This window comes from Zalophus californianus, chromosome 1, assembly GCF_009762305.2.
Source record: "Zalophus californianus isolate mZalCal1 chromosome 1, mZalCal1.pri.v2, whole genome shotgun sequence".
Classification (NCBI taxonomy): Eukaryota; Metazoa; Chordata; class Mammalia; order Carnivora; family Otariidae; genus Zalophus; species Zalophus californianus.
In genome coordinates, this window is record NC_045595.1 from 78,983,510 (window position 1) to 79,005,930 (window position 22,421).

Consider the following 22,421-nt stretch of genomic DNA (forward strand, 5'->3'; position numbering starts at 1 on the left):
TATTCTTCTGCCTAAAGGATAAAGGCCCAGCTCCAATATTTTGGGAGTAGAGGGAGTGTGTCACTTAACTGCTTTCACTGTGGAACTCAAACCCAAGCATACTCTGTTTTACCCTCTCCAGAGATTGCACCCTTAGTCTTCTGTTGGTGTGGGGGAGGTGTAGTTGCTCAGCAACGTAGAGTGGGAGAGATCTAGAGACTGGTGGGAAGAGTCATGGCTTCAGTTGATCTATAAAGTAATAAAATGTCAAAAAGTTAACATTTAAGGGCGAGGGGTGAAGTGGAGGAGGAAAACCAGACTGGTTTTTGGTGGATAAAACATGTACCATGACGAAAGTCTTGTAATTTTTGCCTATAACTTTTTTTTTGTGATCAAAGCCCAATAAGTTTATGTCTTGATAGAATAACCTTTAATTTCCTTAAGGTAGCTTAATTTATCAGAGGATGATACATATACTCAAACCTATGATTAATTTTCCCTTCCTAAACATTGACCATATTCCTTAATATAAAGAATTAGGGTGATAAAAGTAAATTTTTGGTTTCTCATGTTCCAGGCTGTTTATCATTACTCGATTTTCCTTTCAATCTAATACTTTATGGAGATTTTATTTAATACTTACAGACATTTCATATAAGGCACCTTTAACAAATCATTCTATAGATTTTAGTTTGTTTACAAAAACTATAGCAAGAGTTTTCAAAAACCTATACAAGCATACCTCATTTTATTGTGCTTCATTGATACTAGTGATACTGTGGGGTTTTTTTGTTTGTTTGGCAGGTTGTTTGTTTGTTTTACAAATTTGAGGTTTGTGGTGACCCTGCATTGACAATGCAAGTCTGTCAGTGCCCTTTTTTCCAACAGCATTTCCTCACTTTGTGTCACATTTTGGTAATTTTTGCAATAGTTCATACTTTTTCATTACTATTTTTGTTATGTTGATGTATGATCAGTGGTCTTTGATATTACTATTGTAATTGTTTTGGCACAATTCATGTAGGCATGAACCGTACCTATAGGAGACAGTGAGCTTAATTGATAAATTTTGAGTGTATTCTGACTGCTCCACCAACAGGCTGTTCCTCTATCTCTTGCCCTCTCCTCAGACTTCCCTATTCTCTGAGACACAGCAATATTGAAATTAGGCCAGTTAATAACCCTACAGTGGCCATTAAGTGTTCAAGTGAAAGGAAGAGTTGCACATCTCTCACTTTAAATCAAAAACTAGAGGGCGCCTGGGTGGCTCAGTCGTTAAGCGTCTGCCTTCGGCTCAGGTCATGATCCCAGGGTCCTGGGATCGAGCCCCACATCGGGCTCCCTGCTCAGCGGGGAAGCCTGCTTCTCCCTCTCCCACTCCCCCTGCTTGTGTTCCCTCTCTCGCTGTCTCTCTCTCTCTGTTGAAAAATAAATAAAGTCTTTAAAAAAAAAAAAAAAAAAAAAAAAAAAAAAAACTAGAAATGATTAAGCTTAGTGAGGAAGGCATGTTGGAAGCCAAGATAGGCTGAAAGCTAGACCTCTTGCACCAGTTAGCCAAATTGTGAATGTAAGGAAAAGTTCTTGAAGGAAATTAAAAGTGCTGCTTCAGTGAACACACAAATGAAAAAAAAAAAGTGAAACAGCCTTATTGCTGATATGAAGGTTTTAGTGGTCTGGATCGAAGATCAAAGCAGCCACACAACATTCCCTTAAGCCAAAGCCTAATCCAGAACAAGGCCCCAACTCTTTTCAATTCTGTGAAGGCTGGGAGAGGTAAGGAAGTTGCAGAAGAAAAGTTTGAAGCCAGCATAGGTTGGCCCAGGAAGTTTAAGAAGCCATTTCCATAACCTTAAAGTGTAAAGTGAAGCATCAAGTATGGTTATAGAAGCTGCAACAAATGATCCAAAGGATCTAGCTAAGATACCTAAAGAAGGTGGCTACACTAAACAACAGATTTTCAGTGTCGATGAAATAGTCTTATGTTGGAAGAAGATGCCATTTTGGACTTTAATAGAGAGGAGAGGTCAGTGCCTGGCTTCAAAGTTTCAAAGGACAAATTAACTCTCTTGTTAGGACCTAATGCAGCTGGGGCTTTTAAGTTGAAGCCAGTGCTCATTGACCATTCTGAAAATCCTAGGGCCCTTAAGAATTACATTAAATCTACTCTGCCTGTACTCTATAAGTAGAAAAACAAAGCCTGGATGGTAGTAGCATGGTTTACTGGATATTTTAAGTCCACTGTTGGGACCTACTACTCAGAAAAGAAATATTTCTTTCAAAATATTATTATTCATTGTCAATGCAGCTGGTCACTCATGAGCTCTGCTGCAAGTGTACAACAAGATTAATTTTTTGTGCCTGCTAACACAACATCCATTCTGCAGCCCATGGGTCAAGGACTTTCAAGTCTTACTGTTTAAGTGGCTAACTGAACATAAAAAAAAAATAAAGGGAAAAAATACGTTTTGTAAGGTTACAGCTGCCATAGATAATGATTCTTCTGATGTATCTGGGCAGAGTAAGTTGAAACCTTCTGGAAAGGATTCACCATTCTAGATGACATTAAGAACATTCATGATTCATGGGAACAGGTCAAAATGTCAACATTAACAGGAGTTTGGAAGAGGTTGATTCCAGCCCTCATGGATGTCTTTGAGGGGTTCAAGACCAGTGGTGGAAGTAACTGTGGATGTGGTAGAAATAGCAAGAGAACTAGAATTAGAAATGGAGCGAGCCTGAATATGTGGCTGAATTGCTGCAATCTCATGATAAAACTTTAACAGATGAGAATTTGCTTCTTACAAATGAGCAAAGAAAGTGGTTTCTTGAGATAGAATCTCTTTCTGTGATAATGTTGTGAAGACTGTTGAAATAACAACAAAGGATTTAGAGTATCACATAAACTTATCTAATAAAAGCAGCATCAAGGAGGCGCCTGGCTGGCTCAGTTGGAAGAGTGTATGACTCTTGATCTCAGGGTTGCGTGGGTTTGAGCCCCAAGTTTGGTATAGAGAGTACTTAAAAAAATTTAAAAAAGGCAGCAATTTATCTCATCTTTTTAAGTAAGCTCTACGCCCAATGTGGGGGTTTGATCTCATGAACCTGAGATCAAGAGTTGCATGCCATACCGACTGAGCCAGCCAGGTGCCCCAGATTGACTCTAATTTTTGAAAGGAGTTCTGCTGTGGGTAAAATGTTGTCAAACAGCATCACATGCTACAGAAAAATTCTTTGTGAAAGGAAGAGTCATTTGATGTGCTAGACTTCATTGTTGTCGTATTTTAAGAAATTGCCACAGCTACCACAGTCTTCAGTAGCCATCACCCTGATCAGTTAGCAGGCATCGACATTGAGGCAAGACCCTCCAGCAGCAAAAATATTACAACTCCCTGAAAATTCAAGTGATGGTTAGCATTTTTTAGCAATGAAGTATTTTTAAATTAAGGTATGTACTTTTTTTAAGACATAATGATATTGCACACTTAATAGACCAGTATGAAAGGGAGGTACATAGGGGTGCCTGGGTGGCTCAGTTGTTAAGCGTCTGCCTTCAGCTCAGGTCATGATCTCAGGGTCCTGGGATCGAGCCCCGCATTGGGCTCCCTGCTCCGCGGGAAGCCTGCTTTTCCCTCTGCCACTCCCCCTGCTTGTGTTCCCTCTCTCCCTGTGTCTCTCTCTGTCAAATAAATAAATAAAAGCTTTAAAAAAAAAAAAAGAAAGAAAAGGGAGGTACACACAAAATGATCTCCAAAGGCCGAAGGAACCATAAAATTGAAGAAAATGGCCAAGTCAAGCTTGACAAAAATGGTTTATTAAAGGGACTTGCAGACAAGTGTGTCTTGGGGTAGCTACAAGCAGATCTCTGCAACCCTACCCCCCATAAGACCTACTTTTATAGCCCTAGAGGCTGAGTAGTACAGGCGGAGAGACCAATGGGAAGAAATGTTTGAGAATCATAGTCATATCTCCAGAGCAGATCAAGGACATTATGCCCTAAGGGTATGGTTAAACAGAAGGAATGGGGGAGGGGGGACTGTGGTTAATTAAGAAAGCTTCTGGTCACAGAGCTGTCATCATGGCGGATTTGTCCAAGATGGTGTTAGTTTGGTGTTAGTTTGGTTCACACACTCCACCCCTCAAATATGGCTGTCATAATTTCCCATGCCCATCTCTTCTGCAGTGTTCCCTTGAGCCATTAGAGAGGGGCTCTTGGCAGTAGGTTCCTTTGCCAGACTGTGTTCAAGTTGAAGGCATAAACCACAGCAGTAATACAGATAGCAACAGGAGAAGAGACCTATGAAAAGGGAAGCAAACCACATATGTAGCATGAATCTCATTGTAAACCATCCACATATGTCCATGTTCATTGCAGGAAAGGGTTTCCTTTACCAGAACATGAGAACCAGCAGGCTGAGGATAAAAGAGTAAATGTTTGGTAGGTACTTGTCTGGGGATATTCTCTTCCTCTATTGAGATGATTCTAGTGCCTTTGCCCTTGTCAGGAGCACAGAGGTGGCCTGAGGTGCACGAGCAGGTGGGACATACCAGGCATGTTGCCCTGGGGCCCAAGAGTCAGTTTGTACATGTAAAATTAAAGGTGGTGCAAACAGCCATGAAAGGCAACTATAATGCCTTTCAGTATGGATGCTTGTCTGGAATACGTCTATGTTGACTGTTTTGGCCCCAACTCCAGCAGGAGCAATGGGGACCACTTTAGCTCTCTGGGACATTTCTCACTCTGGCAAGAAATAGCCTATCATTCCAGGGGAAGTTGCCATTCTAACCCCCCGTTCAATTCCCTCCCCCAGGAGGATGGGCTGAGGAGACTGGAACCACAGTTGTCCCTAGCCTGCTATGAATTCAGCAACCAGCGTCTCAGGCCTCGTTTTCTGGATGGCAATAGTCCAAGGCATGCTGGTTTTGGTACCTAACCATGCATTTGGGGTGGTGCCACAGATGGTCTGAGTCGAATTTAACAAGTGTATAGTTTCTGGCAAGACTTGTCTATCCATGCAACCGTGGCGTCTGTAAGAGAGCTTTGAGTTGAGCTTTAAGAATGCCATTCTTTTCAGTTAGCCTGGTGGCCTGTGGATCATAGGGTAAATGAAACCACCAATATATGTCCTCACATCATATCTAGTGAAATGCGTTCCCATATCACAATCTATCCTTTGAGGATATCTGTACATGGCACTAAATTGTTCTAGGGCATTGCTGGTGGCATTTTGATTGGCTCTTTTACAGGGAAGGACTTAGATGTGCCCTGGCTGTATCCACACAAGTTAGTGTTCTTTTTCCCTTGACTCATGATTGGAGGGCCGATATAATCAGTTTGGCAGTCTAAAAACAATTTGATCACATGATGTATGTGTCTTGTGGTGTGTGGAACTTCCTAGGTCTCAAATGGGAGCAGATCAGGCAGTTACTGATGCTGCTAGGATGTCAGTATAGCAAAGGAGCATGCCAGCTCCCTTCATTATGTTTCAACCCGCCTTACATTGCAATAAGCGTGCAGCCAGTTTTGAACTTTGCATGGGGGTAAGGGCCCTGATTTTTGCTAAATGTCTGCCTCAGTATTCCCAGTGTGTGAGACAGGCCCTATGCACTGAGACATGGAAAACAGTATGGGAGGCAGCAGGGTCCCATATTCCACATATCCTTTCATAATTCTCCCCATAATGGGTTCTGTAAAACTTTCCAGTCATCCTGAGCCCATCAGGCCCTTATAGACAGCCTAACTATCCATACAGAGAGTAAGGGGTCAAGGTTCATGCATAATATACCATCTAGGCAGCTCTCAATTCAGCCCATTGGCTACTTTTATTATCTGCAGTCTCAAACCAGATAGTATCAGTCTGGAGTGGGATTATTCCTGCAGTTAGTGACTAGGATTCCTTCTAGGAGAGCCACCCATATACCAAGCATCTTCAGAAATAGGGTATGTGCCTTGCTTGTGAGGGGGTCTCCGTAGGAGGCTTTTGGGGGAGGGTGATCATTAAAGGTTTCATATTCTACCGGCTCCAAGATACCATGTAATTCAACGCTCCCATGGGACCGTTGTCAAGAACACTGTTGTTGTACGTAAGTATGCCATCTTTGCAGTGTAGGGGCTGGTGTTACGGCAGAGGCTGGTCTTGTGAATATACAATCTAACCACCCCATTATAGGCAACCCAGTCTGGACAATTACTGGAAGAGTGGCAGTTAGGGGCTTCACTTGTCGAAGGGCCTTATAGCCCCCTATACTTGTTCAATAGGAAAGTATCGTATCTTTGTTCCCTTCCAGACTTGTGATCAAAAGTTCAATAGGGTTAACTTTCTATGCTGTTCCTTCCAAAATGCCCAACTTATCCCATTTGGCATAGTGGTCACATCTAGGGTCATGGGGATACTAGGTAAAGGCATTCCTGAGGCCTGTGCTTGAGTAATTAATAGCTTGGTCAAAGCCAGCTTAATGTTTTGCCCAATGCCAATGGGCTGCCTTTTCCACCAGATGGTATAGAGGGTACAGGCATTGTGCTAGATTGGGTTTACAGCCCTATAGTACCCCAGGAGATCTAGGAACCCTTGCAGTTGCCTAACTGTCTTAGGAATCAGAAACTGTTGGATCTTGTCAGTCACAGAGCCCAGTAGGAGACACATCTTAACCTGACCAGGTAACCCCCCAAAACTTGACTGCTCTGGCCCAGGGTCTTATACTTTTCTGTGGATTGATGGCACGTCCTTGCTTATTCAGATGAGAGCAGAGACTGTTCAAGTAAGACTCTTAACAGAAGTCTTCAGAGGTTAGCATCACATCATTGACGTGATGGAACCTTTTAACTGTGAGTAGTGGTGGATATAAAGACAAATCACGAGCAGTCCTACCATGATAGATAGTGGGGCTGTGCAAATATCCTTGTGGCAATACCTGGAATGCCCATTGTCAACCATCCCATGTGACTCAGAATGCAAAGGAATACTAAAGAAAGCATTGGGGGAGAAGGGGGTGCCTGGTGGCTCAGTCAGTTCAGCCCTGACTCTTGGTTTCGGCTCAGGTCCTGATCTCAGGGTTGTGGGATTGAGCCCTGCATCAGACTCTGTGCCCAGCTGGGAGTCTGCTTGAGATTCTCTCTCTCCCTCTCCCTTTGCTGCCCACCCCCCCCATGTGCTCATGTGCGCACACATGCTCTCTCAAATTTTTTTTTAAGATTTTATTTATTTGACTGAGAGAGCACAAGCGGGGGCGTGGCAGGCAGAGGGAGAGGGAGAAGCAGGCTCCCTGCTGAGTACAGAACCTGATGTGGGGCTCGATCCCACGACCCTGAGATCAGGACCTGAGCTGAAGGCAGACATTTAACCAACTGAGCCACCCAGGTGCCCCTCAAGTAAATAAAATCAAAAAAAAAAAAAAAAAAAAGCATTGGCTAAATCCAAAACCATGTGGTAAGAGCCTACACCATGTACTATTTGTTCAGTGATTTGGGTAATATTAGGACAACCTTACTTAGTTCTCTATAATCCATGGTCATTCTCCAGATGCCATCTGGTTTCTTCACAGGCCATACAGCACTATTATAGGGATTTTTTGCTGGCCTGATTATTTGTACTCTTGCTAATTTCCATATAGTGGCAGGTATTTCCTCAAATCCTCCTAACAACTAGTATTGCTTTACATTTATAGCCTGGGGAGGGGTAACAGGATCCAAATTTGCCTTTACCCTTTTTTTTTTTAAAGATTTTATTTATTTATTTGAGAGAGAATGAGAGATGGCACGAGAGGGAAGAGGGTCAGAGGGAGAAGCAGACTCCCTGCTGAGCAGGGAGCCCGATGTGGGACTCGATCCCGGGACGCCAGGATCATGACCTGAGCCGAAGGCAGTTGCTTAACCAACTGGGCCACCCAGGCGCCCTGCCTTTCCCCTTAAGACAGTTTTAATTACTGTAAATCGAAAGTGAAATTCTCCTACAGAGCTTTGTAGTAGTTTTTTCCCAAAAGAGTATCAATGACTAATACATTCTCCAGTATTGGAGAAATGAAAACCTCATAAGGAGCAGTTGGGCTTTTATTCTCAAGTGTGCTATTGTGCATTTCACCCTTATGCTTTTCTTTTCTTTTTTTTAAGATTTTACTTATTTATTTGTCAGAGAGAGAGAGAGAGCACAAGTGGGGTGAGCAGCAAGCAGAGGGAGAAGCAGACTCCCCACTTAGCAAGGAGCCCGAAGCGGGACTCGATCCCAGGACCCTGAGATCATGACCGGAGCCGAAGGCAGACGCTTAACTGACTGAGCCACTCAGGCGTCCCTAGAGCTTTTTTTTGTTTTTTAATACAAATTTTAGCAGTACCATCCAGAGGTAGAAAATACTACATAACTATAATGCATACATACGGACACACAGAAACACACAGATACAGAGACTTTATAGCTTCTGTTTTAAAATTACTGCCATGAAATAGGTACAAAACTCACTCATGAATGTTGGATCTAAATTTGTTTTTTTTGGTAGATGGAATAAGGTAAGGTAACCGGTCTAGATGGCTTAAGCTTTTTCCACTTGTATTTGGAGAAGATACTTAAGATTTTTATGTTCCTTTTAACAGAGAGAAAACCAAATTCTAATTTTTCACCAGCTTTTGATATTAAAACTCATTTTAACATAAATTCATTTTAATCTTAGCCAGCTTGACCACACATAAAATTCCTTTCCAAATACTCCTTTTCCACAGACCTTCTACAACTTTCTCCATTCTGATTTTGTCCTGTTTTTTTTCTCTTCAGACCACCAGATGCTCTTTAGGACAAAATTATTTTTTTATTCCTCAACAAAAAAGCATCTCCATTTTTCATACCTTCTCCTACTGAAAACACATCCTACTTACCTGGCATACAAAGATACTTCCCATGAGTTCCATGGTTTAGCATCCCAGGCTGGCTTCAAATGATGGTTGTAATCCAAAGTTGCCACATTTGGGGCGCCTGGGTGGCTCAGTCGTTAAGCGTCTGCCTTCAGCTCAGGTCACGATCTCAGGGTCCTGGGATCGAGCCCCGCATCAGGCTCCCTGCTCCGCGGGAAGCCTGCTTCTCCCTCTCCCACTCCCCCTGTTCCCTCTCTCTCTGTCTCTCTCTGTCAAATAAATAAATAAAATCTTAAAAAAAAAATTGCCACATTTTATGCCCCCCAGGGCGCACAAAGTGACAGATACACTGAAGACTCAATTTGTGCATCCTGGGTTTAGATAGTATCTACCAAATTAGAAACCAAAAGAGATGTGAATAGTCTCCTGTCCTTCAGTTGTAATTCTTCCTCCAACTGCCTTATTTTTATTTCTACTTTTATTTCTATACAGAAGAAATATATTTTAATACCACTTTGTTCACTTACTATAACAACTACCTTTCTCACCTTAAAGAAGTTTAGTAGATGGAAATGCGATTCTTATATGTAGTAAATAGGGAAACTTCTAGAAAGCCAACTTCTAAAGGAGAAGAAAATACCAATTGGTACTGAGTTATCCAAAAAGAATATTTTTTCTTTATTGAGTTAATAAAATTAACACTTTATTAATTTCAGGTATACAATGTGATGGTTCGATATAAGAGTAATTTCTTTTTAATCCCAGGAATGGAAGATTGTGAAACAATGGAAGATGTATATATGGCTTCAGTGGAAACAGATCGGGGAATAAAGGAACAGTTACATCTTTATGACACCAGAGGCTTACAGGAAGGCGTGGAGCTACCAAAGCATTATTTTTCATTTGCTGATGGCTTTGTTCTTGTGTACAGTGTGAATAACCTTGAATCCTTTCAAAGAGTAGAGCTTCTGAAGAAAGAGATTGATAAGTTCAAAGACAAAAAGGAGGTAAGTGGGTCTGTTAAAAATGCTAACTATGAATAGTAATATTTAAATTGTAGCATGAACTTTTGGGCAGTTACAATATTTAAAAAACATTAAATTGTATTCACAGTATCTGTAATCTTCATAATATTTTTTCTTAGCCCAGGAAATACAGGATTGAACGAATTCAGTCAGGACCAGCATTTGACTTTCTGCTTTTGCTTGTTACCATGTGCAAGTTGAATTTTAATGACACTGTGTCTCAAATACTATGTAGTTCACTTCATATTGTTTGGGATCACGGTTTCCTAGGGCTCTCTTTGTCTCCTTGGCTAAATAGGATTCTTGTTTTCGGCCTTAGCAGAAAATAATAACTGTAAATATAAATATATATAAATAAATAAAATGATTGGATTCTCCTCATTTACTACTGAGAAATAAGTTCCTTACCGTGATCTGTAGCCTTAAATGATCTGGCCCATACATATCCTTTTCATCTTATTTTTATCATTTTGTTCCTCTGTCACTGTACTCCAGGGACACTGGTACAACCCTTTGTTTTATTCAATGTGATGATTTTGTTCATTTGAACCAGTCAATTGCTGGTTCCCTCCCTGGAACTCTGAAAGCAGCTTTCTCCAGATCTTCACACAGCTGACTCCCTGTCATCTAGGGAACCACATAATATATTGGTTAACAGCACTGGCTAGATGTTCTTAACCTAGATTTTTATATTTTATTTATTATGTTAAACTTATTTTGAGACAATTGTAGATTCATATGCAATTTTAAGAAATAATAGAGATCTCTTACCCAGTTCCTAGTGCTGGGTGAGTGCTAACATTGTACAAAACTAGTATAATGTTACCATAAAGATATTTAGGTTTATAGTCAAGATACAGAACAGTTGCGTCATTGCAGGGATGCCTCCTGTTATCTTTTTTTTGCCACACCCACTTTCCTCCCATTCCCCTCCCCTTAATCCCTGACTAATCTATTTTCCATTTCTATAACCTTGTCATTTCACGAGTGTTAACATAAATGGACTCATACAGTGCGGAACATTTTGGCATCAGCATTTTTCACTCAGCATAACTCTCTGGAGGGTCATCCAAGTTATTGCACGTATCAGAAGTTCATTCGTTTTTATTGCTGAGTGATATTCCATGGTATTTATGTACCAAAGTTTCTTTAATCATTCACTTGTTGAAGGACATCTGGGTTGTTGATATCTTATTATTTTGAATACTTATTTGCTTTGTGAATGGATTACAGTTACAAGGTTCAGTCTTCAAAAGACATAGAGACAGGTAATGGATGCTCTCCTCCCACCCGTTTCCCACTTTTCCCACCTAAACAGATAAATGCTGTTGTTATTTTCTAGGGTATCCTTCATATTCTCCCTGCCCCCCAAAAGTTGAAAGAATGATTCATTGAACACTCATATATGATACTCCAATCTTGGCTCTGCTTCTCAACTTTTCTGCCTCAGTTTCCTTAACCGTAAAATGGGGATAAATAGTACCTTTCTCATATGGTGGTTAGGGAGATTTAAGAAGCACATTCATTCAACAAATGCTTATTGAGCAACTACTATATGCCTGGCACTGTTTTAGGTAAAAGGTACGGAGAATACAGTAGACAAATGTATATCGTGAAGAGTCAGATGCTGTGTAGAAAAGTAAAGGAAAGCAGGGTGCAAGGGTACTATTTTTCTGTAGGGCAATCTGGGAAGGCCTCCCTGATAAGGTAACTTTTAGCAGAGATTTGAAGGAAGTGACGGAGGGAGCCAGGCCCGTGTGGTGGAGGAGTGCTCCAGGTGGAGGGACTAGCTGGTGCAAGGGTCTGGGATTGGCTTTGTCATGTTCAGGAACAACAGTGAGGCCAGAGTGGGCTAGGAGGAGTATGGTAGGAAATGAAGGCCACACTTTGGATCAGAAGCCATTGGTTTTGAGCAAAGGAAAGACATGATCTAGCTTAGGTTGCATTTATTTATTTATTTTCATGTTTGATTTATTTATTTATTTTTTTAAGATTTTATTTATTCATGAGAGACAGAGACAGAGAGAGAGAGAGAGGCAGAGGGAGAAGCAGGCTCCCAAGGAGCAGGGAGCCCGATGCAGGACCCGATTCCAGGAGTCTGGGATCATGACCTGAGCTGAAGGCAGACACCCAACCATCTGAGCCACCCAGGTGCCCTTCATATTTGATTTAAAAAAAACATTGGATGAGGATTGCACATGGCTCAGAAGTAAAAATGATACATAAAAAGGACTATTGTGAGGTCTAGTTCCCACCCCTGTCCTCAACCACTGAGTTCCTTTATCTCAAGCATACTATTCATTTATTTTTTTATTCATTTGTTGATTGATTGATTGTAAACTCAGTGCCCAACATGGGACTTGAACTCATGACCCTTAGATCAAGGGTCACATCCTACACCACCTGAGCCAGCCATGTGCCCCTCAAGCATGCTTTTTAAATATTTTACCACTTGTTTTGGGGCATCCTTCCAAAGTTTCTTTAGATAAATCAAATAGGAATATACATATAGTTTTCCCCCACCCCCCCTTTCTTACACCAAAGGTAGCATAGTGTTTGGCACCTTGACATTCATGTAATATATCTTGGGAGTCCTTTCCATAGCAGTACTCAGATTCCTTTTTAAAATTTTTTCTATTTTTAATTTTTTTAAAGATTTTATTTCTTTATTTGACAGAGAGAGAGGGAACACAAGCAGGGGGAGTGGGAGAGGGAGAAGCAGGCCTCCCACTGAGCAAGGAGCCCGATGTGGGGCTCCATCCCAGGACCCTGGGATCATGACCTGAGTTGAAGGCAGATGCCTCACAACTGAGCCACCCAGGTGCCCCTAGATTCCTTTTTGTAAAAGTGATGCATATTCATTGCATGGATGATCATACTTACTTAACCACTTCCAAATTGATGGACACTTGGGCTATTTACAGTCATTTGCTATTATGAACTGTGCTACAATGAATAATCTTACATATTTATTATTTTGTATGTTTTAGGGTATAGTTTTAAGATCAGCCAAAATGGGGTTTTTGAATCAAAGGATATATTGCCAAATTACCTTCCATAACAAGGGTATGAAAGTGCCTATTCTCCAGTCTTGACAACAGTGTGTGCTTGTGGATTTTGTGCATCTTCTGGGTGAGAACGGTACTTTAGTAGTTTGTTTCCTTAATATGAATAAGGCTAAACATCTTTTGACTTGTTTTAAAATGTTCATTTTGACTGCTGTGTTGACACAGACAACATAGTTGAGGGACAAGGTGAGAAGCAAGTTTTGTGAAAGGCTGTTGCTCTGGAGCACTTAAAACAGTTACCAGTTGAGGAGAAACCACTTTAAAAATAGGGAGTGATCTAACTATATCATGGTGCAGGTAGGTCAGAAAAGCTGAGGGCAAAGACGTGGCCAGCCTTTAGAAACTTGGGATGCCTTTTTTCTTTTTTTTTAAGATTTTATTTATTCATTCGAGACACAGAGATACAGAGAGAGAGTGAGCGAGCACGAGCAGGGGGAGAGGCAGAGGGTGAAGCAGAGGGAGAAGCAGGCTCCCGGCTGAGTCAGGAGCCGGATGTGGGGCTCAATCCCAGGACCCTGGAATCATGACCCGGGCCGAGGCAGATGCTTAACCATCTGGGCCACCCAGGCGCCCTGAAACTTGGGATGTCTTAAGAACACAGTAAAACAGTGAGATGAAGTTTGATTGGACTGGATATAAGGATTAGACACAGCAAAGATAGCTCTTTGAAAGAATTTTGAGTCAAAAGGTAAAATATATTGTCCTATAAAGGGAAACAGAGGAGCTGGAGGATGTATAGAAGAGGGCTTTTTTAGACGAGAGCTAGTGTTTGCATGCTCATGGAATGATTCGATAGAGAGGAAATTGATGGGGAGGGGAATCATTGTTGGAGTGACAGTCTTGTCTGGGGTAGAGGATGGGTTCGAGAAGACGGTAGGTTGTTAGATGTGGTGGTGGATGCAGGTGAAAGTTTAAATTGCTTCTGTTTCCTTACTGAAATAGTGTGGACATCCGCTGAGGGTAAGGTGGGGAAAGATGTTGGAGGTTGAAGAGGTTCAAGGTAGGAGCCATTAATATATTTGCTGGAGAACACCAGCTCACTTAAAGTCAGTAGTTATTGAATTGGGACCAGCCAGGAGGGCTGTTTTTTTCCCCTCCATCCATGTTCAGTAGGCGGTGTAGGCACAGTCCCATTAAGAGTTAAATTTAAGGTGGGGGGGGAGTTGGCCAGGTGAATACAATGGGATGATGATGTCAAGGTAGTAAATTAAGAGAATCTAAACTGGGCCCAGAACTGAGGTCAGGAGAAGGGTTGAAGGTCAGTGATCAAGGTGGGAGAGACAGGGTCCTTCTGGTGTTGAGGATTGCTGTAGTCAGGGTGTTAGGCATGAACTAGGAAGGTGGGGGTGGGAGTGGGTTTCCTGGAATTGGGCCTGTGGAGGGGGCAATTATAATGGCAGGAGCAGATGTGTTCATGGGCGTGAATGGCCGGAGAAGGCAGGAGGATAATTAAGGCTATTTGGGAAGGGTCATCCATATGGTGTGAAGTCACTAGGACTTAACGATAGAAGTAGTGTGGGAGTGACCATGAGCCAGGTCTGTAATGAGTAGCAACAGGGTGGGGGTGGGAAACAGGTAGTAGGTAGGACAGACTAACAGCACCAGCCTTCAGTTCTACGGTTCTTCGAGGACGTTATTGGAGGCAGCACTGAGAGACAAGGATACCCCGTACATCCCCTGTGCCCACTGTGCCAGTGAGTACTACAGAGCTGAGCCAGTTTCAGCTAGGAAAGATGAAGGGAACATCCAAAGCAGAGATGGGGACGTAAGAAGGGGATTTTGTTAAAGTCTAGGGGCAACGTGGCACAGTTTCTGCAACTGGATCAGACTAGGTGATAACATGTGAAGATGAAAATGTGGGTGATGAATGGCAGGAGGACCTAAAGGGATAGATCCTGTTGAGAAATGAAGGAGTATGAGACTTGCCAAGAAAACCAGAGCTCTGGGGCCTGTTCCATCCTACCTAGGAGGCATGGTCCAACTGGAGCACGGAGAGCTCCGTTTTAAGGCAGGAACACAGCAATGGCTTACATGTCCTAGTTCAAAGCTGCTCCTCAGAGATGCCTTCTCTAACAACTCTTAACTGCCCTTCTTCTACTTTCCATATCTTGTTTTGTTGTCTTCTCTATACAGTCAAGGGTCTGAAAATTAGATACTCTCTCTCCTCCAGACCTCCCCTCGTCCTGGGCTTTGACCGCCTTGTGAGTGCCATATTCTGGGGGCCTGAAACTGCATGGTGTGCAGTAAGCACTCAGCTTAAGTGAATGTGACTGCCTTACATTTAGTGTAAAATATTCTTATGGGTCCATACATTCAACAAATGTTTAGTGCTTGCATCAGGCACTTGTCTGTGATCAGGAATAATGTGAACAGACTTGAGTGACTTCACTTACTGATCATTTAAAATGTTTCCTAGTTAACACGCTGTACAGCATCTGCATTTTTTAACAAAAATGCATTCAGGAAGAATGAGGTTAATGTCCTACGAAGTTATAACTTAGGTCACATCTGAGGATCAGTTTTGAAGCAGCAGTTATATTCAGTAGGACAGTTTTCTTGATTTTTCTATCTTGCCTAGGAACTAATGTTAGCAAAGTGTAATCTTTTTTATTTTCCTTTCAGGTAGCAATTGTCGTATTAGGAAACAAAATTGACCTTTCTGAGCAGAGACAAGTGGATGCCGAGGTGGCACAGCAATGGGCAAGAAGTGAGAAAGTACGCCTGTGGGAGGTAACGGTTACAGATCGGAGAACTCTGATTGAGCCTTTCACTCTCTTAGCCAGCAAACTTTCCCAGCCCCAGAGCAAATCAAGCTTTCCTTTGCCTGGGAGGAAAAACAAAGGGAACTCTAGCTCCGAGAACTAAAAATCAGTAATGCTACAACTGTCTGTTGAATAGTGATTGCCTTTAGGTGTCCATGAACATATTTAAAACAAGCCATTTGCATCTACCTTTGGTCCTTAGGAAACCTTTAAGGAAGTCATGTACTTTAGGTCATAAATTATTTGGGCTAAGTTTATTGCCTGATATGAAGTAATATATTTGCATTGTCATTGTTTGAAACTTGTCACCTAATTTTTGTTGCACTTGTCCAAAGAGTAAAATAAAGTTTGGGTAGTATGTAGGTATGTCTGTAAGACCAGTAGCTCCACAACCCCCAACTTGTTTCAGAAGCCATTTTTCTGTGTAACTTTATGCAAACTTCTCTGCTCAAATATACCTTTGTTTTTAAGAAGTTCATTAATCATCTAATGTCTAGAATTATAAAATGACATTTTTAGATCACAAACGGTAAACAATTTAGGTGTTAAATTTTATCTCATGGAGACCTTGCTAAATAGAACAAAACCTATGATTTAACTTTGTTCAAATTATATGTTTAGCATGACTTGAGGTAGTAGATGGTGTAAATACGTTCAAAGCATTTGCTCTTTAGAAAACCACTAAGCATTGAAGGACACTAAAGCTTCCATTCCCACAAGTATTACTATACCTCTTCAACAGTTTTCTGGATACATAGTCATGTGGAATAAAATGTATCATAAAAATACTGGACTTCAGGTTAGATACTGGAGTTTGTACTATGGTATTCTTTGAAGATTTTGGCAATATCCGGGCAGTGGGACTAACTGTATTTCACAAGTTGACGATACTGTAACTAATTTTAGAAGTAGGAAGCAAGCTGCTTAGGATTTCAACTGACAAAGCAGCTTTTTTTTTTTTTTAGAAGTAGGGGCAGGGAGCAGAGGGAAAGTGAAAGAAAGAATCTTAAGCAGGTTCCGTGCTGGATCTCACAACCCTGTGATCATGACCTGAGCCACAATCAAGAATTGGATGCTTAACCACCTGAGCTACCCAGGCACCCCTCAGCTATTTGATCTATATGTAAAATATGAAATAAGCTGTTCAGCAAAGACATGTTAAAAAAATCTAGTACACTTTTTTTTTAAGTAAACTCTACCCATGGAGCTCAAAGTCAGGACCCCAAGATTAAGAGTCTCTACCAACATTTCTTAAGTGGAGTATTTTCAAGGCTAGGTTCAGTGACTTTAAAGTTAATTGGTTCATTTCTGTGAGAGTTCAAACGAAGAACTGCATAAAATACAAAACTTGTAAATCAGCTAGTATTGCTTCCATTTAACTGGCTAAAATTCCTCATCACAAATACATTTTTTTTGCCAAAAAACCATTCAGATAATGGTTAAGTCATTCCCTGAGGTTGATCTGGGTTTCTTTTAATTATTTTTACAGAGATGAATACTTTTACAGTGATTTAAAAAAGTTTCTCTGGAGTAGATGCAAAGAAACAGAACTGCTGGATATATGTAAACTTAGGTACTGCCAAATTGCCCTCTCAGGGAGATGTATTAATATAGTCATGAGAATCCATCTCTAACCTTTTCTAAGACACCTCAAACACAGTAGCATACCAAACCTAACTAGGTCCTTGCTCATTATTCAGTCTGTATTACTTGTAGGTTGTGTAGTAGCAAAGCTTTACCAAGTTTCAGAATCTGCAAACTACAACACAGGCAAAAGAAAGTAAATGAATACAGCAATGTTAGGTGGTTGTTTTAATATTGTTTATTAGCACAGTAACAAATGCAGACTTAAGTAGTCCACAACATATAACCAATCCACTGAGCAACTCCTATTCCACACCTTACAGTTAACAGCTTAAGGTATTTTACTACAGGTTTTCACAAGTCGTGATTCAAACCTCTTATCTTGTCACAATAAAGTAGATTGGCATATAAAATAAAATACATAACTACTCATTTCCTATATGGTGTCTTATAGCCACGTATCCATTTTATATATGAGATGACAGTCTCTAAAAACTGTTAAATATCAATGTTCCCTCCCAAGAAGGGAAAACAAATTCCAATTTTTTTGAACAACAAAAAAAAATGTGTAGTCTTGGAAGGACTTTACATAAATGGCCATGTGTGTAACCTGTACAAAATTAAGCTATTTTAAGTTTACAGACTACAAGCAACTGAACCCAAATGTCTATTCTCTGTACTACATTTCAGCTAATGTTGCAGAACTAATGACAGTTTTAAAAGTTGCTATTACCAATTCTGTCTACTGTAGCAAGATACCTTAAGTTACAACAAAATCTTAGGAAATAAGACTGAATAATATCTGTTATAGAAATACCCTACTCTTTACCAACTCCCACCCTCCCCCACCCCTTCAAAATCATAAGCAGCTCTCTCTGTGACAGACAATGTAAGAATTGTGAAAACCCAATTTATGTAGCGTATCTCTTGGTCCACTGTCTGGCCATTCTGTCATGTTCTGCTCTGTTGGTCATATACTGAGTGGCAATACTTCCCACCAAAGGGTCAGCTGGAAGAAAAGAATGTTTTAAATTTTAGCACATAAATCAGTGACAGCTTGGAAAGAAATATGCAAAGTATCTGTGATCAAAACTAGTTTTGAAACACTATTCCATTATCACGGGCACCATATGTATGGGGAAAACTTCTTAAAACAGAGTGCTCAGGCTTCAGTACTAGTGTAGCTTTATTGTTCATTCTATTTTTCTCCCAACAAACAGCACCCAGTTGGAAATGTTTTTGCTCTTATGTGTTAAGTTCAATACAAACCAGAATGTTCAAGGCTACGATGAACATGGAATCCAACTGTGTTTATATGACTGTTCAGTGGAATACTGTAAAGTCTTCCAGGCTGTTGCAGTATTTACCTCTAAACTAGTTACTTAAAAAAAGCCAGGTTACTAGGTCAAAACCTGGACCTCAACAATTAAGTAGAGTGTTGCTCCGAAATCTAAATAGAATTAATAATAAAAGGAATAAGCTTCCCCCCACCCCACCACAGTCAGTCTGATAAACCCTAACTATTAAGCAAAGAAATCTCACTTTCAAAATTTAACACCAGCTTTGGGGCAAGTACTCAGTGAACCAGCAGGCACGGGAGAGGTTATGCAGATGAGTCAACATTTAGTTAGAAATATGTGGTTTAAAGAGAACTGTATGAAAAATGTAAAAACCTAAGGCAAATTTATAGAAGTCCTAGTTTTAAAACATCTTGTTCCTAGAGCCTAGAATTACTGCCTTTTTCAACTAGTAGATTGAACTCGATTAAAACTTTCTTTAAAAGATTAGTTTTGTTTTTTTAAGATTTATCTTTTCATTTGAGAAAAAGAATATGAGCAGGAAGGGCACAGGGAGAAAGAATCCTAAGCAGGCCCCAACACGGCCTAATCCCACAACCTGAGCTGAAAACCAAGAGTCAGACGCCCAACTGACTACATGTACATCCAGGTACCCCTACTTTTTGTTCTTTCAAAGCTCTTTGTACTTTATCAGAACAAGTATTTTTCAGATGAGGAGAAAGAAGAAAAAAAAAAATTAACCTTACCAGGATTACAGTCTGTAAGAAGGGAGCAGATAGAAAGGAGAACTTTAGAAATGGTTAGTGCTGGACTCCAATTATCTTTTAATATGTCCAAGCAAATAACTCCTTGACTGTTAATATTACAGTGATAGATTCTTGTCCGAAATGTTACCTAAAAAAATAAGACAGTGTTAAAATTTAAACAGCAAACAATGACATTTTTACTAAATTGCTTTTTCAATTGAGTGGCTCTAATTTAAAAATGTCTGTTTCTTTAAAAGATGAATAAAGAGTTTAAACTAAAGCTGTTAAGATAGGTTAAGATAGACTCTCAGTCATTTCAAAGGTAATATCCATCAACAAAAAGCATGGTAACTTCAGTTTTTTTCTCAAATTCATCTTTAGTAGTTTCAGTGTTTCAAATAATTTAAGTTTGAAATAGCTAAGTGTTTGCTGACCTCTTGTGTTAGCTGCTGGTACTACATGGCCTTAAAAAAAGCTTTATAATAAATTCAAACAGATACAACACAGTGGGTACATAAACACAAAAGCAAAATGCTCATCTGTAAAGGCTGTAAAAAAAGGGGGGGGAGGAGAAGAAGATACTTGGTTCTGCTTTTTCTTTTACATTAGATCCTGCAGATATCCCGTCTACATAGGTCAGAGTCACTATAATGGAGTTCCACAAGTGAGGAGCCATAAATGGGTAAGGATCATAGCAGTAGACAAATTAACACAAGCCATATAAGCCTGGGTTGCTTTATTTTGGTTTCCTAATTTTTATTTGTGAAACACAATCATTCAGAAGTAAAAATTACCACTTAGTAAATAACAATCATAGATTGTCACAGGAGATACTATCCTAGATAAGAAAACCCGAAGCCTGGAGGTTAAGAATTTGAACAAGACCAAAACATGACAAGGAGCAGAATCCAAGTCTTTGGTAGGAGATTCTGACTTTCTAATTACTTTAGTGCACAGATATTTTGACACCATTTTTAACTGTTCAGTAACTTCTTCCCTGTGAGTGGAAAAGAGGGGATTGATTCTGGGTTGCTATGTTACTAAAAATAGCAGGATTTTAAGCACATACTCCTAGAACTATGGTCTCTCTGCAAGAGGCAAAGCCCCCCTCCCCCCATGCAAATGTTTTGTGTCCATCCAAATGTACTTAAGAGATTCGTTAAAGATAAAACAGAAATCTACCTTTTGTGATTAAAACTCTAATTTAAAAGCTTCAATAGTCTCTCATGGCAATATGTAAATATGACTATAAATCAGGAAATTCTTACCTTTGGAGGCTTGAAGGGGTATTCTGGTGTAAAAGTGATATCAAGGAAGAATACACCACCTTCATACACGGATCCTGGAGGCCCCAGAATGGTTGATCTCCATTCATAGATGTTATCACCTTTGGGACCAGCACTGTGAAGTAATACATCAAAAGGTAAGCAGATGGTGACACCATCCAAGTTTTTATAGGGCATTTAAAAAAAGGAAAAAAGATCTCTTCTCTTCCTTTTTGTTTAATGTATGGATTCTCTCCACAAAACAGAAGTGTCTTTCAGACTCAATCTGATTCTGGACTGCAACAAATCCATCAGCCTGAAGTCAAGTAAACTGAATAATAAAGAAGGTTTAAACCACTCTAAGCCTACTTAAGCTGTGAATAAGCAAGAAATTCAATTCTCAAACCTCTCCTCAATCATAAGAAAATGTAAATATTCAGTGGTTTTGCTCACAACTATTCATTTCGGATGACCATTTTAAGCAAAGTTTCATTTCTGACTCACTGCCTGGGTTTCTTGTTCCTTCTTCTATTTCCATAATCTTATCCTAAAAGGAGTCCAGTAGATTACAGTACTTTTTACATTGTAAACCATGCTGGGTGGGAGGAGCACAAGCATGACAGAGCATCCAATGGCAAGTTACTCAATTTGCCTTTCAAGGTATAAAATTCTATAATCAGGTTCTCTAAAAATTAGAGTTGGGATGTTAATTTATCCCTTTCCCTGTTAAGTCACTTTTATATTTAGTTATACCATAATACCCTTCCAAAGCACTGTGTTAGCTTGTAGAGTGTTCTGTATCCAAGTACAATAATAAACAAAAACAGAAAAATATTTACCCTCCAATTCCAAGACCGATGAAGAACTTATAACCTGCCCAAAACAAGTAAGTGTGGGTAGGACTCTGGTATCGAGGAGAGAGGAAAAGATACTAATTTTAGGTACTAATTTTAAAAAGACTTCCCAGAGCATGGACATGACAGTATTCAACTGGTTAACTTACACATTTTAGCTCCAATTTCTCAAACCTAGCTACTAACAGTTGCTTCAAGGATAATGATGTGTGTCAGCCAAACAACAGAAAGGTCTTTACTTGGAAAGACTTGCATATCCCAGTCAATACACAGGATAATTTCTACAGAGCAGGCAAACTGCTATTTTAAATGAATGGATGGTATGAACTGGATTCATTCACTCATTCTTACTGAATGCACATGTAGGCCAAGTTAAATGGCAGAGATTTCAATAATGAACAAGACAAAAACTCGTCTTCAAGACGCCCTCTGCTAACTGGCTAGAGATGAGATTCATTCAATTCCTTCATTTAAGAGAAAGATTAGAGGGGCGCCTGGGTGGCTCAGTCGTTAAGCGTCTGCCTTCGGCTCAGGTCATGATCCCTGGGTCCTGGGATCGAGCCCCGCATCAAGCCCCGCACCGGGCTCCCTGCTCGGCGGGAAGCCTGCTTCTCCCTCTCCCACTCCCTCTGTTTGTGTTCCTGCTCTCGCTCTGTCAAATAAATAAAATCTTTAAAAAAAAAAATGAGAAAGATTAGAGGAAGAGGAAGGAAAAGGAAAAAAAAAGATACCTGCCTGTGGCCCTATACTTTCCACAAACCCACCACAGATTTTTTTATTTCAGAATGAGTTGACAAAAGAAAACCAGAAAGAAACAGAAGTTGGGGAAGAAAACATGATGTGGCAAAAAAGGAGAGAAAAAATACAGATAGAAGAACATGGGCTAATGGGAAGAGTAGGCCCAAACTGGCCAGGAGGCACAGAGCTTGGACACTGACTTGAGCACTTAACTAGCTATGTGACCTTGAGCAAGTCACTAAACCTAAACCACAAATTCTCAGGAA

General features: G+C 40.3%; 2 protein-coding genes across 5 annotated transcripts in view; one reads left to right on the plus strand and one right to left on the minus strand.

Moving 5' to 3' along the window:
• Positions 1-17,326, plus strand: part of NKIRAS1 (NFKB inhibitor interacting Ras like 1) — a 30,796-nt gene extending 13,470 nt beyond the window's left edge. For all 3 annotated transcript variants that reach the window (XM_027582473.2, XM_027582471.2, XM_027582474.2), the window contains exons 3-4: positions 9,581-9,822; positions 15,531-17,326. In XM_027582473.2, the coding sequence (XP_027438274.1) occupies positions 9,581-9,822; positions 15,531-15,773 (485 nt within the window). In that variant the 3' untranslated portion in view covers positions 15,774-17,326. The remainder of the gene's footprint in view (positions 1-9,580; positions 9,823-15,530) is intronic.
• Positions 17,327-17,474: 148 nt separating this feature from the next.
• Positions 17,475-22,421, minus strand: part of UBE2E1 (ubiquitin conjugating enzyme E2 E1) — a 79,477-nt gene continuing 74,530 nt past the window's right edge. For both annotated transcript variants that reach the window (XM_027582470.2, XM_027582469.2), the window contains 3 exons: positions 20,567-20,699; positions 19,299-19,446; positions 17,475-18,263 (listed from right to left, as the gene is read on the minus strand). In XM_027582470.2, the coding sequence (XP_027438271.1) occupies positions 18,166-18,263; positions 19,299-19,446; positions 20,567-20,699 (379 nt within the window). In that variant the 3' untranslated portion in view covers positions 17,475-18,165. The remainder of the gene's footprint in view (positions 18,264-19,298; positions 19,447-20,566; positions 20,700-22,421) is intronic.